Here is a 19,974-nt window from a genome sequence, read left to right on the forward strand (position 1 = left end):
ACTAGACTTGTCCTTCAGTGGCCTCCATTGAATAGAACTGCACTTGGCTGCTAATGGTACTTTCTCCCTGATTTAAAAAATAACCAATGGAAAATGTCAGAGCTGCCCTCTATTCCCCTTATTGGTACTGTAAGAAAGTACAAGGAATCATCATGGATGATAGGTACGTGTCACTGAGGTTCCTTGCCTCGGTGGAGTAAGACAGTTTTTATATGTCAGCAGCAGTTGCTGTTTAATATCATGGTACTTGCCATGGCTATAATAGCTGATCCTGGATGGCTCTTACTGGGAGTAGTCAAAGTGCTGGGTGGGCGACTTCCCCCCAGGCTGGGTTTTGCCAGGCTTAAAAAAAACAGCCAGCACTGCCAGGTGGAGAGGATTACCTCCGTCTGACAGTGGCGCTCAGGAGGTCTGTGTGTTGGGATCTGAGCCCTGTGCTGGGCTGGAGAGCCATAGACTCGTGTGTCAGGGGAACAGGCCGTCTAAAGCCTGTATTTGAACTTTCTGAGGCAGAACTGCCACCAAGGTGACTTTTGTTATATTAACTTGCCATTGGGTGTGAAGTAACACCAACATTGCAAAAGTGACATTTTGTTTTTGGCATCATGTGTGAATAAACACTAACGTTTGAATTACAAACTTGTATTTTGCCTCTGTACTGTGCCCGCTTATCCTACCAGGGCGAATCCCCACAGTACTTACGACTGAATCTCTTCTACAGAAAATATGACATATGAAAGTGACAGGCTCCACTTGTAATGACACAATGCATAAAATTGCTGCATTCACAGATGAAATACAAAACCTCCATACAGCCCTGCAAACTCTGTTCAACCAGTTTTGCTATATGTCCTAACTTTAAAATAAATCAAGGAAACCCCAAGTTCTAGACATTTCTCTTACCTACAATGAAAAGGTAAAATTAGCTGACTCCTGACCAACTATTTAGGTGTTAATATACCCGACTTAAAAGGTAACCGTCATCATATTATTATTTTTTGCTAGTTTATTAGAGCTAGGCATGTATACCAGCGTTAGTCCGTCAATGATTGTCAAAAGATCTGTCATTACCTTATAATAACAGTTTTAATTAATGTCCCATGTCCCTTTCCACTAGTCCCTTAAAAGACCATTGCTAGGGCTTGTCCGTCTTCCCTTTAGTGTAAACAGAAGCCGGAGGGGTGGTCCTTCACACTGCATGCCTGCATTAGGCTTCAGAGTGAGGAGGTGTGTCTCTCCGTAATCCAATCTGATTGGCTGGCAGGGAGCTGCTGGCTACAGCAAGTGTGTATGGGAAGTGAGGGAAAGCAGTTTTGGCCTCAGAGAACTGGCAGAGGAGCCATCTTGAGAAGGCTCTCATATGGTAAATGTTTAAACAGCTGAAACTAAGGGGAAAACTCAAGGAAAACAGTGGTATGTGAAGAAACTAAAGATTGCTTTATGCATAATGCTGCTGCAGCAGTAACATATGCTAAAATAGATTTTGATGAACATGATAGTTACCCTTTAAAAGTTTAACATATTCTAAATTACATTCTGTTATTGAAGGCAGTATCTGAAGGCGGATTTACACGACCCAATGTTCGGGCCGATTATCAGGAATGAACATTCCTACGAATGCTCATTTCCGATAATTTTCTTGTGTAATGGTGCTGTAGATCACCCCATGAATGAGCAAAACAATTGGTCATAGAGTAAAATGATCGAAGGTGTGGACCCCTCGATCATCATTCCCAGGCAGTAGATCCTGCTGTCTAACCATGAAGCAACGATTAGGGATGAGCATGTGTGATGGCAGTAGAAATAGCTTGTCCTCGTACTGTAGAGGTAATCGCTGCATGTAAATGCAGTGCATCACCTCCACTTAGCGAGCAGCCAACAATTAAATGTATCATGATAAATTGTGTCATCTTTTTCAGGTTCTCCCTACTCAGCTCCCTAACTCCTCCTTTCTTGCACGCCAACGGAACACTTCTAAATTTATTTGCATCTCTAGACCCTCAAGAATTTAATTCAATATTCTAACTAAACCAGTGGTTAAAAAATGGAATAGGACTACCAGATTTTGCAATATAGAAGGACTCCACTTTGAGTTTCAGTATAAAGCTTTTATTTTGTGCGGTTCCAGTCAAAAAACGTTTTCGGCTGAATAGCCTTTTTCAGTGTAACTGGAAAGGCATATAAAGTGTCACAATAAATATACGTACGGTAATCACAATACATGTGTAAGGGATCTTACAATATTTGAATTATCATAGTGGTTAAGGAAAATCCGTACACTGTATATAGTGTTGCAAAAAGGTGCCAAATAGACATACAGCACATGACATATCGATTGAATTGTGTACAAAAGAGGAAGACATGTCGATATGGCACATCAAGAGAGCATCGTCTGTCATCTGGGGACTCTGTGGGATCGTCTCCATCGGGGTAGTCTGTGGTGAGTAGGTGGCTTTTGGTCAGTGGGTTCGTTCTGTGGTGAATCACTCTGTGCTCCACCCAAATTAAAGTGGGGCAATAGGCAGTGGTTGGTGGAATTAAGGAATGAAAATGCAAAATCTGACATAGCGCAAAATAACAGATCTCTGTATTACGTATACTATGGAGTTAAAGACCCTGTTACTGCATCAGGCTAGTCTAGCTCCGTGCAGAATCCAGTTTAGTATATGTTGCAAACAGACATATCAATGTACAATCTGACATAGCGCATACAGACAAAGCTATATAAAACGTATGCTTTAGGGTTAAAATATAATGTTGCTGCATCAGGCTAGTCCAGCTACGTGCAGAGTCTAGTTTAGTATAGGTTACAATCAGACATTCATGCAAGATAGTAAAAAGTACACAGGTAGAGAGGCAGTTTAGTAAATGCAATGGTATTGTGGCATTTATCATTGTCTGTTCTTACCCGGATTGTGGCCGCATAGGGTGGAAAGCTGAATGGGGGTGAATTCCCTCAGTGGGTAGCAGGAGATGCTGAATCTTGTTGGGCTTTATGTCCTGTTTGGCACGTGGTCCGGGAGGCTGAGGCCTGTATTCCAGATTGCCATGGTGTTTAATGTGTCTCCGTTCCCCTTATGAGGAGGTTCGGCTGCGCTGCGTGGTTGGGGAGCGGGTACTGGCTGGCGTACTTCCGGGTAAGCCAAGATGGTGTTCGGAGCTCTCCGTAATGAATTGCGCATGCGCGTGCTGTGTCCGGGCGGATGTTGGAGCGGCCGGCTTCTTCTATGATTGCTGCATGCGCCTGGTCTCGTTGCAATGTCAATAGCTGTCTGCGCTGGGGAAGCGCTGCGGCTGAGAGCTGGGAGGGTTAGGGGTGCAATTTCTGACATAGTTACCTATAGATGACCACCAGAGGCTCTCTGGAGGGACATTGAAAGGGGAAAACTTTCATGTCAATCCAACCTATCACAAGACGAACATAATGCCCTAACATGTCTTCAAAAGGATAAGGATCTAACCATCAAACCCGCCGATAAAGGCGGAGCTCTGGTGGTTATGGACAAAAAAGGGATTAACTCGAGGAAATCCATAAACAATTGAACGACACCAATATCTATGAGCGTGTACCACGTAATCCGATCTCGTCCATTAGGGATAACATCCAACAGGCCCTGATAACCCATCTAGACAGGGGCACTATAGACAAAGAAACGGTATCCTATCTATCTAAAAAAAACACCCAATAACGCCAGTATTGTACATACTACCAAAAGTCCACAAACATCTTAATAAACCCCCGGGACGCCCAATAGTCTCATCCTCTGACTCCATTCTGTCTCCCCTCTTGGAATTCCTAGAGAAGGTCCTCACACCCAAAGTCAAAACCACCAAGTCTTTTCTTCTCGACACATCCACATTTCTACATCTCATAAGGGATATCAAACAGGTGCAGCCAGATTCCATTCTGGCCACCCTCGATGTAGCAAGCCTGTATACATCAATAACGCACGACAAGGGCCTAGTGGCCACCAAGAGATTACTTGAAACAACAGGCACCAAACCTGAAGTCTCATCACTATGTATGGACCTCCTCCATTTTGTGCTTACCAAAAACAATTTTTTGTTTGAAGACGACTTCTTCATTCAAAAACAGGGGACCGCGATGGGGGCACACATGGCGCCCCCCTACGCCAACTGCTACATGGCCATGTTTGAGGAAGACCACATCAACACGAATAAAGAATTTCAACAACACATAACCTGGAAAAGATACATCGATGATGTTTTCTGCATATGGAACAGCACGATAGAATCATTACACGATTTCCTCGCATACTTAAACTCCATTTGGCCTGAACTCCAGTTCACCCTACACCACAGCAGCACATCAATCAACTTTCGACACCATAGTCTCAAAAGAACCTGATGGCGTTCTACATACTGACCTCTACACAAAACCCACAGACCGCAATAGTTTACTGCATTACTCCAGCTTTCACCCCACCAGCATGAAAAAGTCCCTCCCACGATCACAGTTCCAAAGGATATCTCGCATAGTTGACAACACGGCAACAAAATAAAATGAGACTAAATGAAATGTCCACACGTTTTCTCAACAGGGGCTATCCTAGCACTGTGATAAAAGAATGCTTACAACCCAGCCGGAAGGTCCGGGTAAAACAGGCCCAAAGGGTACCGTTCGTACACACAGTCCACCCCTTCTCGCACAAGATTCAACACATCTTACGCAAACACTGGCACCTCCTACACCAGGCGTATCCACACATCGAGGCATTCTCACTTCCCTTCCTACCATGCAATAGACGCCCCAAGAACTTAAAAGACATGCTTGTGAGGGCAGATGTGGGCTCCAATATCAAAATGCCGAGACAATTGCTCCGCTCCTACAAACACAGCACAAAGGCACATTTCCGTGCCTTCATTGCGCGCAATGCTCGCATGTCACAAAGGGTGACAAGATCTTCCACCCCCTAACAGGGAAGGTGATCCCGGTACGGGGTTTTTTCACATGCGATTCCACCAACGTCATTTATGTCATCAAATGCCCCTGCGGCCTAACTTATGTGGGTGAAACAACCCAGACCATTAGGGACAGAATATGTCAGCATAAGTCCAACATCCGATGTGAAAACAATCACCTGCCCATTTCCGCACACTTCGCGGCTAAACGCCACACTATTGCCCAACTGCGATTCCAAGTAGTGGAACAGGTAACAGTCCCCAGAAGGGGCGGAGACCTATCATGTCTCCTCATGAACAGGGAAGCCATGTGGATCCACCGTCTGCAAACGCTGGAACCCAAGGGACTCAACCGAGGATTATGAAATAGGAAGCTTCATATAGCTCCTACAGTACTGTAGTTCCCCCCCGGTCTATGTTCACAAAAACAATATGTTATTTACCAAAATCAAAATGAAGACCACCGGCGGACGATAGGCTCGATATATTGTAAATTTTGCAATCAAGTACTTTTGAATTATAAGCGACGGTGACACCGATGCCTAACGGTCTTCAATTTAAATATAACATGCAACATGTACATTTATTACATTATTGTATATATATGACTGTATTAATGCAAATTAACCGCATGTATTACCCGCATAGAGCACTGTAAGCAAGACCACAATTTTGCAAATATTGACCTTTACTTTCAATTGATACAGTACTAATGACACCTCTATTCCGATTTTAGAGCAGATATTGAACTTCATCCAAGTTCACTAACAAGAGATAAATAGATCATATCCTTTGTAAGACTCATCCCTCTGGTGGTCATCTATAGGTAACTATGTCAGAAATTGCACCCCTAACCCTCCCAGCTCTCAGCCGCAGCGCTTCCCCAGCGCAGACAGCTATTGACATTGCAACGAGACCCGGCGCATGCGCAGTTATAGAAGCAGCCGGCCGCTCCAACATCCGCCCGGACACAGCACGCGCAATTCCTTACGGAGAGCTCTGGATGCCATCTTGGCTTACCCGGAAGTACGCCAGCCAGTACCCGCCCCCCAACCACGCAGCGCAGCCGAACCTCCTCATAAGGGGAACGGAGACACACTAAACACCATGGCAATCCGGAATACAGGCCTCAGCCTCCCGGACCACGTGCCAAACAGGGACATAGAGCCCAACAAGAAGCAGCATCTCCTGCTACCCACTGAGGGAATTCACCCCCATTCAGCTTTCCACCCTATGCGGCCACAATCCGGGTAAGAACAGACAATGATAAATGCCACAATACCATTGCATGTACTAAACTGCCTCTCTACCTGTGTACTTTTTACTATCCTGCATGAATATGTCTGATTGTAACCTATACTAAACTAGACTCTGCACGTAGCTGGACTAGCCTGATGCAGCAACATGATTTTTTAACCCTAAAGCATACGTTTTATATAGCTTTGTCTGTATGCGCTATGTCAGATTGTACATTGATATGTCTGTTTGCAACATATACTAAACTGGATTCTGCACGGAGCTAGACTAGCCTGATGCAGTAACAGGGTCTTTAACTCCATAGTATACGTAATACAGAGATCTGTTATTTTGCGCTATGTCAGATTTTGCATTTTCATTCCTTAATTCCACCAACCACTGCCTATTGCCCCACTTTAATTTGGGTGGAGCACCGAGTGATTCACCACAGAACGAACCCACGACCAAAAGCCACCTACTCACCACAGACTACCCCGATGGAGACGATCCCACAGAGTCCCCAGATGACAGACGATGCTCTCTTGATGTGCCATATCGACATGTCTTCCTCTTTTGTACACAATTTTATCGATATGTCATGTGCTGTATGTCTATTTGGCACCATTTTGCAACACTATATACAGTGTACGAATTTTCCTTAACCACCATGATAATTCAAAAATAAGATCCCTTACACATGTATTGTGATTACCGTACGTATATTTATTGTGACACTTTATATGCCTTTCCAGTTACACTGAAGAAGGCTATTCAGCTGAAAACGTTTTTTTGACTGGAACCGCATAAAATAAAAGCTTTATACTGAAATTCAAAGTGGAGTACAGTCCTTCTGTATTGTATATATCTGGTTTGTGAACCATCTCCTAACACCCACACTATCCAATTGGAGAACTATCCAACCCTATAACGTACCAGATTTTGCAGCAAACAATAATGCAGTACATGTTTCTAGGGTTGTAGACTGGGTCAAATGGACCCTTCAGAAACTATGGGTTGAGATCGAGGATTCAGTCTATCCGTGTAACATAGTAACATAGTACATAAGGCCGAAAAAAGACATTTGTCCATCCAGTTCGGCCTGTTATCCCGCAAGTTGATCCAGAGGAAGGCAAAAAAAGCCAGTTTTCTCCACTTTAGGGGAACATAAACTTCCTTCCCGACTCCAATCAGGCAATCAGAATAACTCCCTGGATCAACGACCCCTCTCTAGTAGCTATAGCCTGTAATATTATTAAGCTCCAGAAATAGGTCCAGGCCCCTCTTGAATTCCTTTATTGTACTCACCATCACCACCTCCTCAGGCAGAGAGTTCCATAGTCTCACTGCTCTTACCGTAAAGAATCCTTTTCTATGTTTGTGTACAAACCTTCTTTCCTCCAGACGCAGAGGATGTCCCCTCGTCACAGTCACCGTCCTGGGAATGAATAGATGATGGGATAGATCTCTGTACTGACCCCTGATATATTTATACATATTAATTAGATCTCCCCTCAGTCTTTTTTCTAAAGTGAATAACCCTAATTTTGATAATCTTTCAGGGTACTGTAGTTGCCCCATTCCAGTTATTACTTTAGTTGCCCTCCTCTGGACCTTCTCCAACTCTGCTATGTCTGCCTTGTTTACAGGAGCCCAGAACTGTACACAGTACTCCATGTGTGGTCTGACTAGCGATTTGTAAAGTGGTAGGACTATGTTCTTATCACGGGAATCTATGCCCCTTCTGATGCAACCCATTATCTTGTTGGCCTTGGCAGCAGCTGCCTGACACTGGTTTTTGCAGCTTAGTTTGCTGTTTATTAAAATTCCTAGGTCCTTTTCCATGTCAGTGTTACTGAGTGTTTTACCATTTAGTATGTACGGGTGACTTGCATTTTTCCTTCCCATGTGCATAACTTTACATTTATCAGTGTTAAACCTCATCTGCCACTTATCTGCCCAAGCCTCCAATCTATCCAGATCCCTCTGTAGTAGTATACTGTCCTCATCAGTGTAAATTACTTTACACAGTTTAGTGTCATCTGCGAAAATTGATACTTTACTATGCAAGCCTTCTACAAGATCATTAATAAATATATTGAAGAGAATAGGGCCCAATACTGACCCCTGAGGTACCCCACTAGTGACAGTGACCCAATCTGAGTATGTACCGTTAATAACCACCCTCTGTTTTCTATCTTTGAGCCATTTACTTACCCACATACAGATGTTTTCTCCCAGTCCGAGCATTCTCATTTTATATACTAACCTTTTATGTGGTACAGTGTCAAATGCTTTGGAGAAGTCCAGATATACGACATCCATTGATTCGCCGCTGTCAAGTCTAGAACTTACCTCCTCATAGAAACTGATTAAATTAGTCTGACATGACCGATCCCTCACGAAGCCATGCTGATATGGCGTTATTTGCCTATTTCCGTTAAGATGCTCTAATATAGCATCTCTCAGAAAACCTTCAAACAGTTTACCCACAACAGATGTTAAACTTACCGGCCTATAGTTTCCAGGCTCTGTTTTTAGCCCCTTTTTGAATATTGGCACCACATTTGCTATGCGCCAATCCTGTGGGACATTCCCTGTCAGTATAAAGTCTGCAAATATCAGAAATAAGGGTCTGGCTATGACATTACTTAACTCCTTTAGGATACGGGGGTGTATGTCATCCGGTCCTGGCGATTTGTCTATTTTAATCTTTTTAAGTCGCTGATGTACTTCTTCCTGGGTCAGACAGGACACTTTTAATGGGGAATTTATTTTTGCATTCTGCATGTCATCTGACAATTTATTTTCCTCAGTGAATACACTGGAGAAAAAAATATTTAACAGCTTTGCTTTCTCCTCGGTGCTCTCTGCGACTTCCCCCTCATTACTCTTTAAGGGGCTGACACCTTCAGATTTATACTTTTTAACATTTATATAATTGAAGAACATTTTAGGGTTAGTTTTACTCTCTTTGGCAATTAATCTCTCGGTCTCTAGTTTGGCCGCTTTTATTTGTTTTTTACATGTTCTATTTTTTTCCTTATAGTTTTTCAGTGCTTCCGTGCTCCCCTCCTGTTTCAGTGAATGATATGCTTTCTTTTTGTCATTTATTGCTTTCTTTACAGTTCTATTTATCCACATTGGTTTCTTTTTGTTCCTTAACCTTTTATTACCATACGGTATGTACCTCTCACAATGAGATTTTAGGATGTTTTTAAAGATATCCCATTTTGTGGCTGTATTTTTATTTTTGAGGACTTTGTCCCAGTTAGTTTGGCCTATGGCCTCTCTTAGTTGGCTAAATGTAGCTTTTTTGAAGTTTGGTATTTTTGTTCCTCCCTGTAGAAACGCTCTTTTGAATGATAATTGGAAGGTTATTACTTTGTGGTCACTATTTCCCAGGTGTCCCCCAACCTGCACGTCTGTTGTTCTGTCCGGCCTATTGGTTAATAATAAGTCCAGTATGGCCGTCCCTCTAGTCGGGTCCTGAACCAGTTGGGAGAGGTAATTGTCTTCCTGTTTCCCTTATGAGATATACAAGTTTCAGTTTCCCAGTCTATATCTGGGTAGGTGAAGTCCCCCATAATAACCACCTCATTATGTTTTGCCGCCTCGTCTATCTCGTTTATTAGTAGATTTTCTGTGGACTGTGGTATATTAGGTGGTTTATAGTAAACTCCTATTAGTAATTTATTGTTGTTTTTAGCTCCATGTATCTCTACCCACAGTGACTCCACATGTTCATGTCTCTCACTTATATCTGCGCGGAGTATGGGCTTTAGACCGGACTTTACATAAAGGCAGACCCCTCCCCCTCTCCGGTTTTGACGATCCTTTCTAAACAAACTGTAACCTTGTACATTAACCGCCCAGTCATAGCTATCATCCAGCCATGTCTCAGTTATTCCCACTATGTCATAGTTCTCCTCACACATCACTAATTCCAGTTCACCAGTTTTATTAGTCATACTTCTGGCATTAGTATACATACATTTGAGAGGTTTATGTATATTTTTTACCCTACACCTTTCCTTCTGAACTGTTCTAGTCCCTCCTTCCATTCCTCCCCCAGTCCCATTACCTTGCCCCCGGTCTCTATCTGCGCTATCTTCCCGTCCTATAACGTAATTACCCTCCCCCCCAGTCCCTAGTTTAAACACTCCTCCAACCTTCTAGCCATCTTTCTCCCCAGCACAGCTGCCCCTTCCCCATTGAGGTGCAGCCCGTCCCTACGATAGAGCCTGTAGCCGATAGAAAAATCGGCCCAGTTCTCCAGGAACCCAAACCCCTCCTTCCTACACCAGTTCTTGAGCCACTTGTTAATCTCCCTAATCTCCCGTTGCCTTTCTTGTGTGGCTCGTGGTACAGGCAGTATTTCGGAAAATACTACCTTTGAGGTCCTTGCCCTCAGCTTTTGACCTAAATCCCTGAAATCATTTTTAAGGACTCTCCACCTACCTCTAACTTTGTCATTGGTTCCGATATGGACCATGACCGCTGGATCTTCTCCAGCCCCTCCCAGTAATCTGTCAACCCGATCCGCGATGTGTCGAACTCTAGCGCCAGGAAGACAGCACACTGTTCGGCGATCACTGTCTTTGTGACAGATTTCCCTATCTGTTCCCCTAATAATGGAGTCGCCCACTACCAGCACCTGTCTGGCCTGCCCTGCTCTCCTGGTTCCCTGACTGGCAGAGGAAGTGTCCGGCTGCAGCAGTGCCGTCCCCGGACTGACATCCCCCTCATCTGCCAAACGTGCAAACTTGTTGGGGTGTGTCAGATCAGGCAGGGCCGGATTAACGTAGGGGCTGATGGAGCTGCAGCTCCAGGCCCCTACCATAAAATAGGCCCATCCGTGCCAGGCAAAAGGCCGTCGGGAGCGGCGCTAAAAGTCCTCTTAGATTTGTACAGGCATCGCATGGTGCAGGAGGGATAACAGCGGGCGCACTGAGTTCATATCCGGCAGGCCGCGTCATTACAGGAACAGCACCAGCTGCTCTCACGTCCTGCCACTGCCACCGGATATACGTCACAGCCGGATATCCGGAGGCAGGACGTCAGAGCAGCTGGTGCGGTTCCTGTAAATAATGCCGGCCCGCCAGATATGAACTCAGTGTGCCCGCGATTATCCCTCCTGCACCACAGTTTCGACCAGGCCAGCACAGGACGGTGACGGCCCACAGCCACAGCGCTCAGCCACAGGCAGCCCACACCACACGGAGAGTCGGAGACAGCAGGCAGCAGCAGGAGCTTCTGGAGGCAGGCTGCAGCAGGTGTGAGATGCCTTCCCTTCCAACTAGTCAACTAGATGAGTGTATCAGGGCAATCATAGTGCTGTTATGATTTATGGACACAGCTCTCAGCAGGCTCAGAAACAGCCTGTGGACTGACTCTCAAGAAGCACAGCCAGATAGAAGGCTGGCTAAGCATGCTGAGAGCTGTGTCCATAAATCATGACAGCACTATGAAAATTACTGACTGGCTAAGGCTACTTTCACACTAGCGTTCAGAGCGGATCCGTTCTGAACGGATCCGCTCATATAATGCAGACGGTGTCTCCGTTCAGAACGGATCCGTCTGCATTATATTGTCAAAAAAAATGTCTGTGAAATTAGCCTGAACGGATCCGTCCAGACTTTTACATTGAAAGTCAATGGGGGACGGATCCGTTTGAAGATTGAGCCATATTGTGTCATCTTCAAACGGATCCGTCCCCATTGACTTACATTGTAAGTCTGGACGGATCCATTTGCCTCCGCACGGCCAAGCAGCGTTCGGGTGTCCGCCTGCTGAGCGGAGCCTGAACACTGCCAGACTGATGCATTCTGAGCGGATCCGCGTCCACTCAGAATGCATTAGGGCTGGACGGAAGCATTCGGGTCCGCTTGTGAGCCCCTTCAAACAGAGCTCACAAGCGGACAGCCGAACGCTAGTGTGAAAGTAGCCTAAGCATGCTGAGACTGAGCTCAGTCTAAATAACATAACACATAAAGAAATTACTGTTTCTAGCTGCTAGTCCACAGCAGCTAGAAACAGTAATTTCTTTAAAGGGATTCTGTCACCAGGTTTCACCCCTCAGCTAAAAATATGCTGATGTTCAGGGCGTCTTCACGATTCCTAATGTGGGCTTATAAATGTAATCTGTGGGCTTATTTAGCTAAAAAAAAAACTGCTTTTACTAACCTGTCAGTCAAACAAATAAGGTGCCCAAGGGGATGTTAATGGATGCAAGGTGCCGTCTGCACCCGCCGCCGTTCGTGCCCAGCGCTGCCTTTCCGGACTTCTGCGCCGCCTCCTAATCCTCTGTGCCGCCTCTCGCCCTCCCTCCCTCCCCCTTCTTCTGCTGTAAGATTTTGCACACAGGGCTCTGCCTGATGCGCCGTGCGGACTTCTCCATTTGGCTTCTTACAGCGAAGTGCTCATGCGCCGGCACTTCGCTCAACCCCTGTATGCGCGAGATCTTACAGCAGGAGGGGGAGGACGGGAGGCGGCGCAGAAGTCTGGAAAGGTGGCGCTGGGCACGAACGGCGGCGGGTGCAGACGGCACCTTGCATCCATTAACATCCCCTTGGGCACTTTATTTGTTTGACTGACAGGTTAGTAAAAGCAGTTTTTTAGCTAAATAAGCCCACAGATGACATTTATAAGCCCACATTAGGAATCGTGAAGACGCCCTGAACATCAGCATATTTTTAGCTAACAGGGGTGAAACCTGGTGACGGTATCCCTTTAATGTGTTATGTTATTTAGACACAGCTCTCAGCCTTCTATCTGACTGGCTAAGCATGCTGAGTGCTGTGTCCATAAATCATAACACAGCTCTATGAAAATTACTGTTTCTAGCTGCTGTTGTCCACAGTCCACAGCAGCTAGAAAACAGTAATCTTCATGTTAAATGATTATGTATATATTTCCATAAAAAGGCCCGGCAAAATCCTCAGCACCAGGCCCATGATGCTCTTAATCCGGCCCTGAGATCAGGGCTAGCCTCCCTGGCACTCTTCCCTCTACCCCGCTTTCTAACTGTTACCCAGCTAGCTACCTCACTTTCCTCAGCCTCCTCTCTGTCACCCTCCCCCTCATCTACCCCAAAGAGTGCTTGCTCGGTGAGAAGCAAACTCTTTTGCAAATTATCAATGCCTCTCAGTGTTGCAACTTGTCCGTTTAGAGACTCGATTTGCGATTCCAAACGGGTTATTTGCTCACATCTAGAACAAAGATATGCACCCTTGAACTCCTGTTCCAGGACTGCATACATCATGCAAGATGTGCACTGGACTGCGTTGTAAATTGTGCAACACATACTAAATGGGGATTACAACAGTAAAAAAGTAAAACAGTATATATGATTTAGATTTAGACCCTGTCTGCTGTAGTTGAAGGGCTACGTAAAATTAAGCCAAAAACAAACAAGGAAATTATATCCAACCTTAGTTTCCAAACTCCTTTTCTTAAACTCCTTGTTTTTTAACTCCACTTAATAAGAAGCCCACTTAGTACAGCAAGCCTCAGGAAGAGCAGGCTCAGGAGAGTTTTAGTGGGTCAATTTATAGCACCTGGTTGCCCTCTACATCTTTTAGTAGTTAATAATACATCAAGGCTACCTACCTACTCTTCTGAAAACGCTGACCCACTCAGCTGGAACGTCTGGTTTACTAAACATGTTCATACTAGGCTAGCCCCATTCCAATCTGCTAGATTCTTGGCCAGCGTTAAGGGCCCTTTAGTTATGTCTTATCATAGAGGTCGAGACAGGTCTATTCCAAATAACCTCCTTAACAACTCTATCAACAACTCTCTCTCTCTTTAAAGGCTGTAGTACATAGCCCAATGTGGCAGACAAATGTTTGGAGGGAAGTGTCCCATCCTGGCAATCACCTGATCGCTAGCAGAGGAGACCACTGCTATTATATGCAGTGATCTCATCCACAGCATGTAGAGGAGTGATCGCTATGCCATCGCTCATCCCCATGCTGCATAGTGGTTCATAGTGGTTAATAGACACCACAATCTGCCAGCTGCAAACATTTTTAACATGCCAAAAGATTTGGATTTCCCGATGCTCATCCATCCAGAAATCGGCAGGCAGTATTACACTGCCAGATTAACTGCTATTGAGCGTTCATACAAATGCTCGTAAGTGAACATCTGCCGAAAAATCATCAGGTGTTAAACGGGCTTTAGACAGTGGAATGATCCCCTCTAACACCGAAATGTCCCAGCTTCTTTATGTAAAAAACACAAACTTTTTCTACTGGCTAAAGCATATTCCCAACTAAAAACTGGGGTATAAGACTTGCTCATGCTGGTATGTAACCATTTTAAAAATACATAGCTTTGATCCGACCTACCCAAACACTTGGACCTGCCCAGTATTAGCCTCTTTTTGGGAATCTACACTTAAAGGGAACCAGTCACCAGTTTTATGGTGTCCTAACTAAGGGCAACATAAATAAGGGACTGATTCTCTTAGCAAAATGCTGGGTCACTTTCTTTAATTGACCCAGTCAATCTGCCAGCATCTTGTATTGAAAAGCTCCAGCTGATAATGATGATTCATGAATATTTATGAGCTCCTGACTCTCCCCGCCCTCCTGCTGCTGAATGACAGTTTGTTTCCATATGAATCAGCAGCAGGTGGGCAGGGGAGTGGCTATAGCTCTGAATTAAATATACGCTTGGACTCAATGACATCACGCTGGACTCCGAATCAGCTCATTAGCATGCGGCATCTTTGTGTGTATATTATGAGGTAACCATCTGTCACACCAGTAAGTGAATACATCTAAGGTACTTTTTAGTAGTTAATGATTGTATATAATTAGTTTGATTATAATCAAATATCCACATGACAAGTTCCCTTGAAACAAAATTTGTGGCACTGCGATCTCTTTAAAAGGCAGGGCAAATGATTCTCCATCTCTTTCTAGGGTCCATTTATTTTTTTAGCTGCTGCACATCTGCTCACATCGAAAAATTGGTGTTCCACACATTCACCAACTGTCGTGGAGTGGACCAGATTTATAGAATTGTCTCATTGAGAACACAGAAACACAGCTATATTTTAGGCTAGATGGGAAGCCTGAGCCAAGTTTAGGAAATTTAAACCTTGATTTACTCGGCTTACAAATGCCAGTTTTAAATATAATGCAATTATTCACCGCATGCTCTGTTACCCTACTTCTCCTCTTCCCTGAACTGTTCTATGTTTAATTCTTATTTTTTATTTATGGCTGTATTTGTTTTTGCATGTGTGCATGGAGACCAAGACAAAAAAAACATACGTAACCTCCTTTGGATTTCTTAAATTGTGCCTGAAATTGCCTTATTTCATAATATGTTTTAGTCTCAATTCTACCATTTGCCTTCAGCTAATGTCACTTTGCAAGTGTACAATTTGCTTCATAGAATGCAATGTACTTTTCTGTTTTTGATAAATATTTCAATAAAAAAGAAATTGGCATCAGTAACGAGTGCCTACAGGGTGGTGATGGGTGGGTCACATGCCCGTTCATCAGCAACCATTTTCCAAATAAGAGCAGTGTAATTCAGTGAAGAAACTATACTGAAACAAGGGGCAGATTGCCTTATAGCATCATATGAATAAGTGGCTTATAGTGCTGCTGTACAGCACTTTTGGGAATATTGTGATAAGGTGACAAACTACTTAAACATCACAAAGATCTGCTTTCAACAAAAAACACACAGTACATGCTATGTCTTGACAATTATTCTTTGATCGGTTCTAAAATATGAAGTATATTTGCAAGTAGCTAGCATAACCATGTATGCAGAATATTACAGCTGATTAATGACACTGCATTGGACCTAAAGCTCCTATATGCCATGAAGTCATTTGCACTGTTACAAGTATCCACGCTCTCTCTCTGTAGGCCCTATTACACAATAGAGCAGATGATTGTCGGGAGGGAAGAGTTCCCTCCTTTCAGTCCCCTGCTCGCTAGAGGAAGAGTCCGCTGCGACCTCCTCCTCAGTATAGGGATAAGAGATGAGTCTCATTGTTTGCCAGCAGCAGAGCGCCTATTACACGCCACGATCTGCCGCCGGCAAACTAGGATTTTTTTTTTTTTTAAACATATTAAAAGATCCTGATTACCCAATGATTAAGCCTTTGCTTGTTCATCGGGTAATCAGCAGTAGTACTACACTGCCAGATGATTGCAATCATCTTAACAATGAGTCCGTGTAATAGGGCCTTTAGAGTTTGAATTAGTGGATTAATATCCCCAGGCAGTTAAACATGCTTCTCTCTTCCCCGGAAACTGTACCTTTCAAGAGAGTGTTGATGAATACATTAGTGACTGGCTGGAGATGCAGATAATATTGAATAAAGATAACATGTAAAATAACCAGTTATTAAGGAACAATTTGTGTATTTTGACTACACTTCTCCAGCATAAGCAGATTTTAATTTGAGCAGTTAGCGAGCTTTATCCATTTTTATTTTTTTATTTTTTTTTTAATAAGTACTTAAAAAAATTGTTGATTATTACCTTGCTGGACCACTTGCGAGCTTCATCATGAAGCTGTCTAGCAGCCACCATCATTGGCTGATTTACCACCTCGCCCACTTTCTGCTCAGGGAACTCCTCATCCTTCTCTTCAGGTGGTGGTGGTCTAGGAGGTGGAACCTCCCCCTCAGGAAGTGGGGGCTTTGGCGGTGCTGCTTCATCAGTCAACTGGAACAATAATTAAAAATTACAGGATTAAAATTAAAAAGTAAACAAATACTGCATTTTTCGCCCTATAAGACGTACCGGCCCATAAGATGCACCCAAGTTTTAGAGGAGGACAATAAGATTTTTTTTTTTTTAAATTAGACCTAAGGTCAGGCCAGCAATCAGACCCCTTTATATTAATCAGACCTCAACTGATGGCCCCTATCAGACCCCGCAATGTTAATAAGATCCCAATAAGACCTCAGATCAGACTCCAAAGTAACCAACCCCCAATCAGACCTCAGATAAGAGCCCCAATATAAATGAGATCCCCAATCAGACCTCAGATCACCCCCTAGCTTCTCATTAGCCCTGATGCCTTGTAGACAGGAGCAGGCAGTGTGGCAGGAAAGTCTGCTCCACCCCTCATCTGCCTGCCGGTCCCTAACAACCAGCATTAGACAGGGCCAGCCGGTCTCTATCACCCTACACCAGCTACAGAAGACCTGACTCTACCACCCAGCACATGCAGCGACTGGTCCCTATCAGTAAGTATGCGCTGTGGCCGCCGGGCTCTCCCTCTTCATGTAACTCGGAGGCTGGTACATCGCAGGCTGCTGTTCCTACAAAGCACAGCCTGCGATGTACCGAGCACAAGCAATGCGCTGCACATTTTATATTTCTTTGCCCAGTACTCACCCCATAAGAAGTACTAGCGTTCCCCCTGCCCATTTATATGGGAGAAAAAGTAGGTTTTATTGGACGAAAAATACAGTATTTATTTGAATGTCCTATGTCACATTCTTACTGGTTTCTAAAATTACATACATTGAAGTCACAACATTCATCGTTTCTTTGATATTGTATTTCTAAGCCTATGTTTCATATTTTGCAAAGTATACAGCAGTTTTATACATTTTTTTTGGGTGTATAGGATAGTCAAGCCTACATACACTGTTCTCACCATAATATTGTATTGAAAACCAATAATCACTCATCGAATATCAAGAAAACATTCTTTCAACAATTCCAATAAGTTAATCTCAGTGATAAGTGAACATTTTGTCTTAAGCTGTACAAACACCTTTGAGCATCATATAGAATTGATTCATTATTAAGCTTCATAGTTGTATGAATTGCACAGTGCTTAAAGGGGTTTTCCGGTAAAAAAAAGTTTTTTATTTTTTTAACAAGTTCCTGCAGCATGGCCCCTGAAACAAAAGATTCATACTTACCTGCTCCACGCCACCTCCGCTCTCTCCATCTTTCGGTCCCAGTACAGTTTACATTGGCTGGCTATCGGAATGGTCACATGGACTGCTCCAATGACTAGCTTCAGAGGAGATGTAACCATGACCATAGACAGTCGGCTGTAAACCGTGTCAGAACTAGAAGATAGAGAGAACGGAGGACTAGAGCAGCATGGAGCAGGTAAGGGCTTGTTCACTCACTGTTATGTATTCCGTTATCACATGTTAATAACGGAAAATAACGGAATGCATAAGATGGAAATCAAAACAGAAAACTTTAGAGGTATTCCGTTTTGATCTGTCATAATAGAAGTATATGGGAAAGCATGACGGATCCATCTGGTTTCCATTATCCTTGACGGAAAACAAAGTTCCCATCGCCTGCTGGGCATCTTTCCTCAGGATGAAAAGTGCCTGATTATCGACAGAACATCTCCATGTGTAATCAGGAATGTGCAGCCAATAATGAATAGAACAGAATGAGGGAGGAACAAATCGTCAATTGATGTTTTTTAATCCATCGTGTTCGTACATGGGACAGTGTAATACCACCTTAAAGAGGTTTTGCCATCACATACAATGTGGGGCATATCACTAGGATATGCCTCCATTGTCTGATAGGTCTGGAGCAGGGAAATTAATGGAGGGTGCACTGTGCATGCGCAGCCACCCTTCATTCATTTCAATGGGGCCGCTGAAAATAGCCAAGCGCTGGCTCGGCTATTTCCAACTGCCCCATAGATATCAATGGGAGCAGGGGCCGGGCGCGCGGAGAGTGCTCCCATTCACTTGTATGGGAGCAGCGCTTGGTGGTGGACGGACCCCGGGAAACCCACAGCTCTACCCACTCCGTTCTCTTTGTAGGTGCTGGTCCCAGAGGTGTGACCCACACATATCAGACAATGGAGGCATATCCTAGCGATATGCCCCCATTGTATGTGATGGTAATACTCCTTTAAGTCTGGCTATTTGCTGTATTTTCTCACTGCATTATAGAAGGTCAGCTAAGCTGTTAAGAAGATGTATGCCAAAAGGCTTGTTGACAGTTTCCAGTAACATACAAGTACATATACCAGTATACAATAAATAGATGACACTTACTCTCAGATGTTCCAAATCAGGTGGAGGTGGGGGGAATTCTGGTTCCGGTGGTTGGAATGCTTCCCTCACCTTAGCGACTGCTCCCAAAATCCTGTAACCCGAGTCTAGGAAGCTTTTCTGTAAAGCTGATGAAAAAAAACAAAAAGGTTTTGTTCCAAACATTTTTATACACCAGGACCATTAACGCGTTGCATAAAAAAATAAATAAAAATAAAATAAAATAAAAAAATAAATCTAATTTCAATGTTTAGGATGTTGGGGGGGGGACTGCATCACTCCAGCTGTTCTGAAAACTACAACTCCCAGTGTCACGGATGATCCGCGAGAATATTGAACTGTCCTCCCAATATTATCAATATTACTCTGCCTTATTGAACAGTGGGTCTATTAAACAGTAATTATTTCCCTAGGCCCCAGAACCTACAATTTGATTATTCAGAGCGTCTCCTTCTGTTGTACCCAGAGAACAACATAGTCCTTTTGTTCAAGTCAGTCAATAGATGCCCAGCAGATAACGCAATTACAGCTGGCTTCCTCAGGTTGACAAAAGAACTTCCCTTCCTGAGGAGATATCACAGCTAGGTGTGAAGACTGCACCTGGAGGGGGGGGGGGGGGGGAGACATTTGGTGTCGCTGCCATAAAGGGTCTGTAAGCTGGCTTGCTGCAGACAGGCCGGCACCAAGGTTTCCCAGACTGCAACATGAATCTGAGATATGATTTTTACCTTTTTAAGAGAGCCCATGCATCTTACGGACATAAAAATTACATCATCGTGTCACTCAGA

General features: G+C 44.0%; 1 protein-coding gene across 4 annotated transcripts in view; it reads right to left on the bottom strand.

Moving 5' to 3' along the window:
- VCL (vinculin) overlaps positions 1-19,974 on the bottom strand; it is a 207,452-nt gene that overhangs the window by 17,006 nt on the left and 170,472 nt on the right. For all 4 annotated transcript variants that reach the window (XM_044300269.1, XM_044300267.1, XM_044300270.1 and 1 more), the window contains 2 exons: positions 19,190-19,314; positions 16,674-16,859 (listed from right to left, as the gene is read on the bottom strand). In XM_044300269.1, the coding sequence (XP_044156204.1) occupies positions 16,674-16,859; positions 19,190-19,314 (311 nt within the window). The remainder of the gene's footprint in view (positions 1-16,673; positions 16,860-19,189; positions 19,315-19,974) is intronic.

Source organism: Bufo gargarizans, chromosome 6 (assembly GCF_014858855.1).
Source record: "Bufo gargarizans isolate SCDJY-AF-19 chromosome 6, ASM1485885v1, whole genome shotgun sequence".
Lineage (NCBI taxonomy): Eukaryota > Metazoa > Chordata > Amphibia > Anura > Bufonidae > Bufo > Bufo gargarizans.